Genomic DNA, 12,065 nt, shown 5'->3' on the forward strand with positions numbered 1-12,065 from the left:
AGTAATGTCAAAAGATTAAGACCCTGGTCAGGACCGACATGCACAGGACAACTGCAGCAGTGTGGGCTGGGTCTCCCAGCATAACACCTTTTCATGGGTGCTATGCAGTCTGTCATTGTCCTATATGAAAGTGTGGATGCACTAGAGTGTGTGTGTGTGTGTGTCTGTATGTGAGTTGTTTGTGTGAGTGTGTGTGTTTGTATGTTTGTGTATGTGTCAGGTGTGTGTGTGCATGTATGAGTGTGTGTACATGTATTTGTATGTATGAGTGCATGTGTTTGTATGTCTGAGTGTGTGTGTGTGTTTGTATGTCTGAGTGTGTGTATGTGTATTTTTTGTTTGTTTGTTTGTTTGTTTGGAGACAGGGTTTCTCTGTGTAGTCCTGGCTGTCCTGGAACTCATTTTGTAGACCAGGCTGGCCTTGAACTCAGAAATCTGCCTGCCTCTGCCTCCCAAGTGCACCACCATCACCCAGTGTTATGTGTATTTGTATGTATGAGTGTGTATGTTTGTATGTATGAGTGTGTGTGTATGTATAAGTGTATATAAGTTGTGTGTGTTGTGTGTGTGTTTTAAAGTCTTAATAGTTTATCTGACCAGAGAGGACCCTATATCTCTTATGAAACCTTCCTTAGGACTTATCATCCAAGTACTCAGGCTTTGAGTTGTCAGCGTTACCTTTGAAGGTGGCGAGTGCCAGCTGAAGTCAAGCCCCACATTGAGCTCCGTTCTTGCTGTACAATTTAAGACAAGTTTTTCTCCGGCAGATAGCTCAATTTCATGAGGGGGGCTCAGAATCACATCATAAATCCTATATCCTGGAGCAAGCAAATGATAAAAACAGAAGGTAAGATGGAAAAGAAATCTAGGACTCGGCCCACATCTTTTAAGTGGCGCAGAGCGTGTGACATCATTTTCCTCGGGGACCACACTGCTTCTTGATGGCTTTCGGAAGGCGGTTTATAGTGATTTACAAATCTCTATCTTCAGCATTTCAAAAATGCTGTAGTAACCCAGGGAATAATAAAGTCTAGATACAATGAAAAGGCCTGGTGCCAAGCTGTGCTCTCAATATTGAATTTTCACAAAATGAGCTCCTCTACTGGAACTGTTTTCATCCTTGGTCTTGACAAGAGAGGAGAAGCCCCGGTTACAATGGTTTGCTGGTGAAGAAGAGTATTAGGAAAAAGCTAACCGTAATCTGCGCTAGAATCCTTTTCCATATCTCTTGCCTTTTACCCTACACCTTGCTCGCCAGGATACTCACGTAGAAAGCCACTCTTTATTGTATGATATTAATAATATGGAAAGGAGACATCCACTTACCTACAACCACAACTATGTACATGATAGACTGATAGGTTTCGTCATTGATCTTTGCCTCACAGAAGACCATGCCGGCATAGCTGATCATGGAACTGGGGAGAGTAAAGCCTATCTCGCTGTCCCAGGAAATTCTGTTTCCATCCGGAACAAATCTCTTTTCTGGATACCTCTGATTAGCAAACAGAGAGACAACAAATATTTAACCCAGCACTGTCCAAATTCAATGGCCAATGAAGGACCATATTACTTTCAAGAACCTAAGTTGGTTTGACTTTTAATGTGCTGTTGACCCTCCCTATGGGATCTTTGCAATTCACTGTTGGCATGGTATTGAAAGTGGGAAGCTCATCTCCAAAAAAGGCTTACAGCTATGGAAATGGATGCAGTGACTGAAAACGAGGTAACTCACAGCGCAAAGGGACACGTTGAGGTTTGAAATCGACCCTCGGCACGGGATCACCACAGTTTTGTTCTTGTTCTCGGTGATGTACACGATGCCATGCTGGTCACTGACAGAGGCGATGAATGGTGACCTGTAATCTAGAAGAAGAGGGAATTCTCCTAGTGAATTATTAGCAGGAAAGTTAAGTAGTCTTTGGGTCCATGAACTCTAACTGAATGACAGAATGGCTGTCATTGACAACTTGCATGAATGTGGACATCCACAGGCTAGGCTGCACATAGCTATCTGGCTCTAAAGATGTGATCAAGGAGGCCAGAGAAACACATACACACAGACACAGAAACAGACAGACAGAGAGACACAGACAGACAGACAGAGAGAAAGTGAAGGAAGACACCAACAAAGTAACTTAGCTTCTTCCACATGGAATATTACCAGGTAGAATCTATTTTAATAGTCCATGCTTTAATAGATTTTTTTTTTCCGAGACAGGGTTTCTCTGTATAGCCCTGGCTGTCCTGGATCTCACTCTGTAGACCAGGCTGGCCTCTGCCTCCCAAGTGCTGGGATTAAAGGCGTGTGCCACCACCGCCTGGCCTAATAGATTATTTTTACATAAAATAAAATATTTCATTTAAGACCATACACTTAAACTCTGAGTTTTATGATGATAAAAGTTCATGGTTTTCCATTAGGAAAGTAATGTAAATGACAAAAAAAAAAAAAAAAAAAAGGATCTTTAAACTAAGAGAAAATAACAATGATTTGATTGTTTTGATTTCAGATGATTCAGTAATTCAGAAGAATGGTCTTTATAATAATCTTAAGTCTGTGAGGACTGTAGATAAGAGTCTTTATAAAGCAATATTTCATAGCCACTACATTTAGTTCAAGATTTAGCACTTATTCACATCTATGACAATAAGTATTAGGAAAAACACAATTCCAAAGATTGAGATGAAAGCCAGAGAGGTTTTGATATCTTTCAGACGCCATTCACACAGTTTTAATACATGTCTGGGAGTAACTTCATCCCCTAGAGACAGAACATATGGTCTGGAGCCGCTGCTACTTGAAATCGCAGAGATAACACCTCACCTCCTAACCCCCACCCCTCTGATCAAGCCTTTTCAGAGGTGAAGAAAGAGTTAATGAAACCAAGGGGAAGAAGAGTAACTAACTCCTTTCAACAGCAAAAGCCTGATTTCCTTCCCAGCTGGAAAGCAGAGAGATGCGGCTAGCTTCACTCCCCACATGCCATCACCATTATCCTGCACAGCCAAGGCCAGCTTCCTGGCTCCATCCACCACTAGATGGGTCAGAGGACTGAGGAAGTAAGAGGGGATGCTAAAGACCTATCCACTGGGAATACTACATTCAATGCTTTCTTTCCTGTTGTTAAATTTCATGAGCAAACTCTTGAATAGCTCAACTCTGAAACCTAAGCTGAGGCAGGAGCAGAATTTTATGGTATATCCAGAGGCACCAAGGATACAAGCAGACGGTGCTAGAAACCAGCGCTTGTTACTCCTGCCTCTCCTCCATGGACATGGTAATGGAATAGTTCATGACTTGCTTCATTCAAAGCAAGCCTTGAGAAGCTAAATTCACCTCTTGACTTAAGACTAAAGCTATGCCGTAAGCTATTTCAGTAACCCTAAAGGGGAAGTAAACAAAAGAATACCAAACAACCACGCAGCCTCCCAAAATAAAACATTTATTGTAAGCCACGAAATGACTTTTCTCATGTCTCCAGGTTTCCTGACTCGGGGAGAAGGAAGTATCGAGATACTGGAGGAGAAGCTCATCTTGAAGCATTTCCAGACAGGCTGAGAGCAGGAAATCCTTGCAGTCTTCTGAGAGAGCCACGTCTCCCAAGACTGTGAGATCAAAAGGAGCCAGGCATTCTCCAAGGTCTGAGCCTTGCCTCCCTCAGCTCTGCAGAGTGAGGAGGGGAGGCACAGAACTCTGTGGTATACTTGGCTTACCCGGAGCAAAAAGAATAGACAATCACTGAGCAGCTCAAGAGCATCGTGGGATATTTGGATATGGCCTCTGGTCTTCCATACACTGACCCTACTGAATGGAAGTGTAGATATGCAAGGGTGGTTGGTGCCCCGGTAAAGATCCTTCCTGCCTGGTGAGTGGCTTTCAGGAAATAAAAAAACCTTAAAGTCATTTTCACCTGTCTCAAATTCCCGGAGACGTAAGGGTACATACAGATGAATAAATGAAATACTTTTATAGATCCATCCTTCTCTGAAAGAAATATAACATTGTATGCCTGTGTCAAATATAATGCAACTCAGGGCTGGAGAGATGGCCTAGCAAATGGGAGCACTGGCTGCTCCTGCAGAGGATCTGGGTTCAGTGCCTAGCACTCACGTGGTGGCTCTGTAACTGCAGGTCCAGGGGATCCAATCCCCACTTCTGACCTTCACGGATAGCATGCACAAACTACACATACATACATGCAAAACTCTCTTTCACACAAAAAAAAAAAAGAAAGAAAGAAATTTAAAAAAAGAGTGACAAAGAAACCTTTACATTCCTGAGAAGCAGATGCTGTTACAGGCAGTGAAGAGAGGTTTGGTTTTTTTTTTTTTTTTCACAAGAAAAGGTGGTGTGCAATTTTTAGAATGTAAAAGAGCTCCTATTCATCCCGTAAACATGGAGTACATGTTACGTTGTAGTTTTTATTATATGGATGCTAAGTTACAAACCTTGATTGCATCACAAAACGAACTTTTTTATGTAAGACAAAAGCTAAGTTCCTTTGACATAAAACTAAAGGTGTCCTGTAAATCAGTTCTAGATCTTTAGCCCTGAAAGGGAAAGTCTATGAAGGAAACCCAAGCAGCTAGCCATCACCTCAAAGTAAGAAATTTGCTATGTCCATGAAGACTGTTCATATCTCCCTGGAGTTGGTCCCAAGCCCTCTCAGTTCACACACGCAAAGACAAGACAGTGTTGTGCTTTGCACATGGGTATGTGAATTTATTTTAATAAAGTGGTAATGTGAAAAGGAAAGATCTTATGGGGGAGGGAGAAAGAAAAAAGAAAAAAAAAAAAAAACAGCCTCTAGAGTCCTTGGCGATTTCCCTATGCATTCCTGTAAAAACCTCCTCCCTGCTCCAGATAACCTATCTCACCACAGAAACCTCTCTATTATTCACCTCCAAGCCTCCGCATTTTCAAAGATCCCAGAGTCTCAAAGAGCAGAAGACATTTTAGGCGTCTCCATAGCTCGTGTCGGGTCCCAAGGAATCACAGAGCAAGGTAGAAAATGAAGCAGGGCTGTCCTAGCCAGAGAAGAGACGAGCAGCTCCAACCAAAACCCAGACTTCTGGTGAGTCCTTCCCTAAGGAAGCCTGGCAGAGAAGCTCCGAGATTTCTAGGGGCAAGCATCTTTTCCAACAAGCCTCTTACTGGACTCAACTCTTCTTGACTCTATCGCATTTACGACATTGGAAGCAGACGGGGGAAGTACATTCTGGCCCACCACTTACCTCGAACATAGACATAAACAGTGGAGGCTATGTCGGCATCCCGATACGAGCACTTGTAGGCTCCAGTATCATTTCCAACCACTCTGGGAATGGTGAGTGTCTTGCAGAAGATACTGTCACCACCGCCGCATTCAGTCACCAATACCCTTTCCTCAGAATCACGCTGAGCATTGGGCCAAAGCCAGTCCAGGTCCCGCTGTCCCCTGAAAAAGTATTCCAGGAAGATATCAATGGTACACTCCATGCCACGGGGCTATGTTTCAGAGAGGCTATGCGTAAGAGAATGAAGGTTTGGTTTTTCACATGCATATAAACTAATCAATAGTCACCTTCAAGATGATAGATGCTGGTGGCAGACAGTCTACAAGGACATGCCACCAAAGATCTCACACTCTGTTTCAGAAATCACCCACGTGGTTATGAGTTTTCTGTTAGCTCATTCATTCATTCATTCATGCAGTCATTCAATAAATATTTTAAGCAATATATGATTGCTAAGCATTATTAAGGACAGAGGACAACTTTGAAGGGACCAAGGATATCATGCTCAGTGGTAGAGTAGTTGCCCAGTGTACACCAGGAAGCAAAAAACTCAGTGCCTTTCTGGAACCTAACTCTAATCGAGGGAGACAGACAATTTAAAAGTACAAGTTGTTGCATAAACGGTGGTGATTTGATACTGTGAAGGAAAATATAAAAGAGGCAAAGGAATTGGACCGAGCTGGCCCTATGCACATCGGGAGGAATAGCATTCCAGGTAGCACCAGTAAGTGTGAAGGACAGACAGGACCCAGGGCACATCTGAAGCATTGAAGAACAGCAACAAAGCTGAAGTCCCTATGTGGGTATAAGCAAGGGAGAGTAAGAATTTAGGACACAGAGAGAAGAAGCACACAGTGCCTTATGAGGGCCACACCAAACAGACTTCTATAGCTTCCAGTCTCCGGAAGGCAGTCAATACAAATAAAACAATGTGACCCACTGAGCCATCATCCAAAGAGCTTAGCACTCACATGAAGTGACAGGATCGTCTGTGCCCGAGCACTCCAGGGTTTTTTTCAGAACTTAAGAAATGTTCCCAGCGTTCCCCAGAGGGAGATCTTAAGTGGGCTTTGTGTCTGAGAATAGGGGGAGGAAACTCTCTGGAAATGCCATGACTTAATGAAGATAAACAGCTCCTGCTGTAGCTTTCTGGGTTTGCTTTCCCCCAAAGACTGGGCATTGGTGACTTTTGTAGACCTTAGATATGAGGCCTGGGTTCTCTCCACATGCAATGATCTACACTAGCCCTGAGTTGTTCTGTGGGTCTCTTGATATTCTTCAAATATGAGGCAACTGCCACAAGCTGCTAGGGCTCTTTTTGCCACCAAGCACTCTCCTCAGATGGCACTATGGCCTAGGCTCATTACTGTCCCCAGCAAAACACACTGCCCTGCAGACGGGTCTTTCATGAATGACCATACTCCCAGCTACACCTCCTCTAAGTTCCTTTCTTGTCTCTCAGTGGAAAAGCAAAACTCAAGGTCCTCTTCTTGCCAAAAGTTCTGTTTCTCACTTTATCCAGCATCAACACTGTGACGTCTTGCTGGCAAGAGGGAAAGAGGCCTAGAACATCAAGCCAGACTATGAAGGTCATGGTCTGAACAGGACATATGGTCAGGAATATTATTGGGTAGATATTAAATTACTAATACAGGCAGAATTTCATTTGTAGAAAACAGCTAAAAAAAAAATGTCCAGAAGCCATTCTGGGTGACTTGAACATGGATAGAATTTTAGCTCTATTCATAAGGATATCTCCTTTGCTTTACTAACTTATCAATAGTTGTGAATGTCAATTACATGCTAGTTTTAGGCACATCTTCTCATGCATGCATGCATATTCCTGTGTATGTTACATTTGTGTAAAATGTTTGTGCATGTGGCTCAGCAAAAGAGTACAGAGGTTTGAAAAGACTTTTTCCATTGTTTCATTATTAAATAGGTTCTTAGAAGTCTCATGATTTATAAACAATTGTAACAATACTATTATACTTCTGCAATAGTGGAAATTGTTGTGACCTCAGTAAACAATGAGTCCTTTCACACAGGAAAGCTGGCTCAAAAAAGGATTCCTTACCTGCAAGTAATCTGAAGGGTTGTATTTGCCAAAATTGTCAGTATGTCTTTTTGTGTGCTGAGCTTGGGGGGATGGAGGGAATCGCCAGGCAAACCTAGAAACAAATTAGAAAAGAGTTGGATCCAATAGGAAAGCCCTTCCATAAACAATGCACACTCCAAGTTTTAAAAGGCCTCTTCAGCAATTCATTGTATAAAGGTGGGATTGACTTTGTCCCAGTCCCAGTTAAAGTTCACAAGCTCTGTCATAACAGGAAGAATGGGCAGATGGTCACAAACCTACACAACAGCTCTGCAATTCACGGCACCAGGGTGGAGTTCCTGTTTTCCTCCGTTGCCAACTTCAAGGTCTTACAAAAGGATACGGGACATTGAAACCTGGTGAACCTCCATCTGATGATTTCAGGCCCTTGGGAAAGGGCCCACTGACATTTCTTGTAAAGCATAGGATGCACAGATCTGACTAAATTGCTGATTAATGAAAACTCCCTGGAGACATCTCTCTACAGCTCGTCTCCATACCCCTGAAAGGGACAGGAGCCACTGTGACCCCGTCCCATTGTCTTTTATCATGCTGTGTACCAGACTTCCTTTGGTATCTGAGCTACAGAAGCTGAGGCAGTGGCTTCTAAAGACAGCACATTTAAGTGGAGGAAAAGGAATTGGGGAAGAGAAATATCTCCCAAGTTCATGCATACATGCATATTCATAAACTCAGAGCAAAACTAAAAATAGTGTAAGTCTAATGAGCAATAGATAGGGGGTCCCAACTCATTAATCAAAGCTCTGAGCTCATACCAATACAAAGCTGGAGACATAAGACACTTGTTACCTAACTGATTGAAATGCAAAAAAGCATCTTGAGAGATACATACCACTGCAGGTCATTACACAGCAAGATAACTAGTTTTCAGTCAACTAACCCATAACATGCAACCGGCTGCTTTAAAAGCATGAAAAAACAGACGTTGCCCACTATGTTAAAGGACACCAAGATCTTCTAGCTCTTAGCTTAAAACGTGAGCTACCTAGTGTGGTGCACACACCTGTAAGCCCAGCATTCTGATGAGTGAGACGAATGGACCGCAAGTTCAAGGCTAGCCTGAGCCACACAGTGAGACTCTGTCTCAGAAGAGAAGAATAACTAATTAATAGCAGGCAGGCATCCAGGCTTTCTAATTCACACTGACTAAGAACAGATGACTCCTAAGACCTCAGCTGGCATTGATGTTGTTGGGCAAATAAGTGAACGTGAACGAAGATGAAGCCATGTCAATAAAGTATTAGCAAAGAGCCAAGGCAAATAGCCAATGCCGTGACACTGTGGCCCTCTGAGAACAGCCAGAGACAGCTGTCCACTGGCTACCTACACAGATGTGCAATAGTCTACAGCCATGCCACCCTGAATACACCCAACCTAATAGGATGTACATATGTTGCTGATACAACTATAGATTTAGTAATTAATGACATATTTTTAAAACATTGGTAATTAAATGACATTAATGAATCTCAGAAGCTAGTTGGCATTGTTAAGGACTTGTGTTTGGGCCATGATTTTAAACTTTACAGTGTGTTTATTCCTAGACCAACAAATTATGCATTTTAAATGGCATTTAAAGTGACTGGATCACAGATGCTCTTGGTCTGCCCTGAGACAGCTATAGAACTGGGTAGTCATATTCAATTAGTCGGCATAATATTTGTCAATATGAAATAAGTCACTGTCCCTAACATAGGCAAGCAGTTAAAATGTTCTTAAACAAGCCTTTCAATAATGGAATCTTACTTTGTTTGAGAAGAAGCAGGAAATGGAAAAACAATTTGTTTGATAAGTAGATTCTAACCATGAGTGAGAAACATTAACCTGCAAACGATCACTGGATACGCTCATCTGATGGACTCACTAGTCAGGCAGATGTGTGAGGGAAATGTAGTGGTAACTAATCATCAACTGCGCCCACGGCACCACCACAGTAAATGACCTTTATTCTTCAGTGCCAGGAAGCGAGTGCAGAGCCTCAGCGCTCTACCGCTGATCTACATGCAAGAGCCACGAAGAGCTTCTCAACTGTCTCTGTAATAACATACAGCCATAGATTCTCTTAGAGTGCAGGCATGTTGGCTATGCTCATCTTTAAAGAATGCCCCATTCCTAAGACATCAAACACAGCACCACAGTATCCTAGGGATATGTCTGCAATCAAATCCAGTCAATGAGGTTATCAATAACTGGAGATTTACATCAGTGACTAATGCTAACCCACCGCCTTTATTAAACCTCATTCATTTTCATCGGCAAGTTTGGGTTCTGTGCTTTAGAAAGCTCATTCTGACTGCAAGAGGTACATATGCTACTATACAATAAAAGCCCTTTTATGTTCAAATCCGATAACCAACATTAATTAATTTGTGCACTGTTATCCTTCCCGCTCAAAGACCAGAAGGAAAAACAACAGCGGCTCTGTCTCTAGACTTCGATGGCACCAATTATAGCCCAATCCAATTAAGCAAGTCACACACTCCAAAAGGGCAACCTCCATCTTATTCAGAGAACGGGATACTGTTAAGCTGCTACACTAGGAATTCTCTGGGCTTTAAAGCAGCTTGCTTCTCTATGGAACCCAGGGCAAGCACATGTTCCAGGCTGTCTTTCTCTTCCCAGAAAAGGGGAGAGTGCAGCCTTCTCAGGAACAAGAGGGCACTCGTGATGGAGCTAGCCTGATGAACCAAGTCATTATGAGGAAAACTCAATAGCTGTAGACAGGCAATCTTGGTGCCTTATGTGTCAGTGCCAATGCTTTTAAGCCATTCGATTCTCTTAGGGTGCAAGGAATGTTTCTGCAGAATTGACTTCTTTTTTCCTGATTCTCCATTCTCCAATGGGTGGATATTGGAAATCTGCAAACTGTGGCTTCAAAAAGGAAATGACAGAGAAATAGAGGAGGAAGAGGAAGAGGGAAAGGGAAGGGAGGGGAAGGGAAGGGAAGGGAAGGGAAGGGAAGGGAAGGGAAGGGAAGGGAAGGGAAGGGAAGGGAAGGGAAGGGAAGGGAAGGGAAGGGAAGGGAAGGGAAGGGAAGGGAAGGGAAGGGAAGGGAAGGGAAGGGAAGGGAAGGGAAGGGAAGGGAAGGGAAGGGAAGGGAAGGGAAGGGAAGGGAAGGGAAGGGAAATTATTGCACAAAAGCCCAAGAGCGAGTGTGTGCCTAACCTTGAAGCAGAGGGCATTTTAAAACAAGAAAAGTGACCTATAACTAGGTGCCAAGCTCAAGAGTTTCTGAAACTTTCAGAGTTTACCCCAGGACCAACGCTTTGGAGTAGTAAGTGGAGAGTTAGTTAGTTTAATACACCTGGAGAAGCTGTCACAGAAGAGAAAGCCGCGCGTCTTCCACCTACCAGCAAAAATAGCATTCTGCATCAAAGAAAGTTGAGGGAGGAAAGTGTTGCTCTGTGAAGAGACCTCACCTCACATAGTCCGTGCGCTTACACGCTGGAGCTAAAGGGGAGCAGAGCCAGAGGCGGATTCCCTGCTCCACTCTAGGGCGGTGGGCAACAGCACGGGGTGGTTGATGCCAGTCGGGCCGCTCGGCTTGAGCTGGCTTCCCAGCGTTTGACCGGCTGTTCCTGCCAGTGGGAGCATCTCCTGCCCCGGCTCAAGGCTCCTTTCCACTCCTGCCTACCTAGCGCCAGGGGCTGTGTCAGCTCCGCAGGACACGCTCCAACCGATGCCCGGGGGGGGGGGGGGGGAGTGAGTAGAATCCTGGCTGAGTCATTTCGGAAGAGTCTTTGAACCTCAGTTTCCCCATTGGTAAGTGAAAGAACACCCAAGGGAGGGTCTCTAGAGCTCTCCCAGTTAGGTCGTCTTCTCTTCTATTCCCACTCTCCGCCCGCCCGCACCCTACTTCTCCGCCTTACTACTAAAGAGTGGGCTCCTTACCCACAGAGGCGGCTCGGGTCTCCACGCAGAACCACAGAGCGACAGCTAGCAGCGCCTTGCTCTCCATCCTGCACCTCGCGCTGGGCACAGAGCCCAGTTCTCAGGCACAGACTCCTTCTCCGTCCCTGGCCCTCAAAGAAGTAAGTCACAGAGGCGGTATGCGCCCCCGCAGCGCAAGACCGGGGAGAGCGCGGAGCACCGGCGCCCTGGCTCCAGCCGCGGCTGCAGCGGTGTCCGCGGAATCGGGTCAGCCAGGTTATCCCGGCTGCGGGACACAGTCTGGGCTTTCAGTCCTGCCGGGTAGCGGTCCGCGCGATCTAAGGAAACACAGCTTACTCTCTTGGGGTCCTGAGGACTCAGTGCAGAAAGAGAGCGCCGGCTAAACACTAGCGAATGGAGGCGGGGTCATTACCGGGAGGGGTGGGGACTCACTGCGTCCGGCCACGCCCCCCACTGGATACCAGGTTTGGGTTTCCCGGTTTCCCACGCCCACTCCCCCACTACCCCGGAACTGTGCCGGGCGGCAAGTCGCATCCGAGAGCAAATCTGGACGCAGCTCGGTTTCTGGTGGAAGTAAAATGTAGCCAGTAATGGGCTCTGAGACACTTGCTTCCCCCAGCAACCCGGAAAGCATCACCAGAAACACGAGGCCCACTGCGCCCTCATTAGGAGCCTGCAAGTGCAGAACTCTCTTCACCGCTGCAGCTGAGAGTCTCAAGGGACCAAAAATCCGCCCGCAGGTGGGAGCATAAAGACACGAACCCCTGAACCTAGA

At 44.9% G+C, this 12,065-nt stretch overlaps 1 protein-coding gene across 1 annotated transcript in view; it reads right to left on the bottom strand.

Moving 5' to 3' along the window:
• Kdr (kinase insert domain receptor) overlaps nucleotides 1-11,658 on the bottom strand; it is a 45,331-nt gene extending 33,673 nt beyond the window's left edge. The window contains 6 exon segments of the mRNA XM_021162949.3: nucleotides 679-818; nucleotides 1,327-1,495; nucleotides 1,736-1,866; nucleotides 5,239-5,441; nucleotides 7,358-7,451; nucleotides 11,291-11,658. Coding sequence (XP_021018608.2) covers nucleotides 679-818; nucleotides 1,327-1,495; nucleotides 1,736-1,866; nucleotides 5,239-5,441; nucleotides 7,358-7,451; nucleotides 11,291-11,357 — 804 coding nt within the window. The 5' untranslated portion in view covers nucleotides 11,358-11,658.
• Between the last annotated feature and the right edge of the window lie 407 nt (nucleotides 11,659-12,065).

Source organism: Mus caroli, unplaced genomic scaffold (assembly GCF_978045245.1).
Source record: "Mus caroli unplaced genomic scaffold, Mus_caroli_1 scaffold_4, whole genome shotgun sequence".
Taxonomy (NCBI): Eukaryota; Metazoa; Chordata; class Mammalia; order Rodentia; family Muridae; genus Mus; species Mus caroli.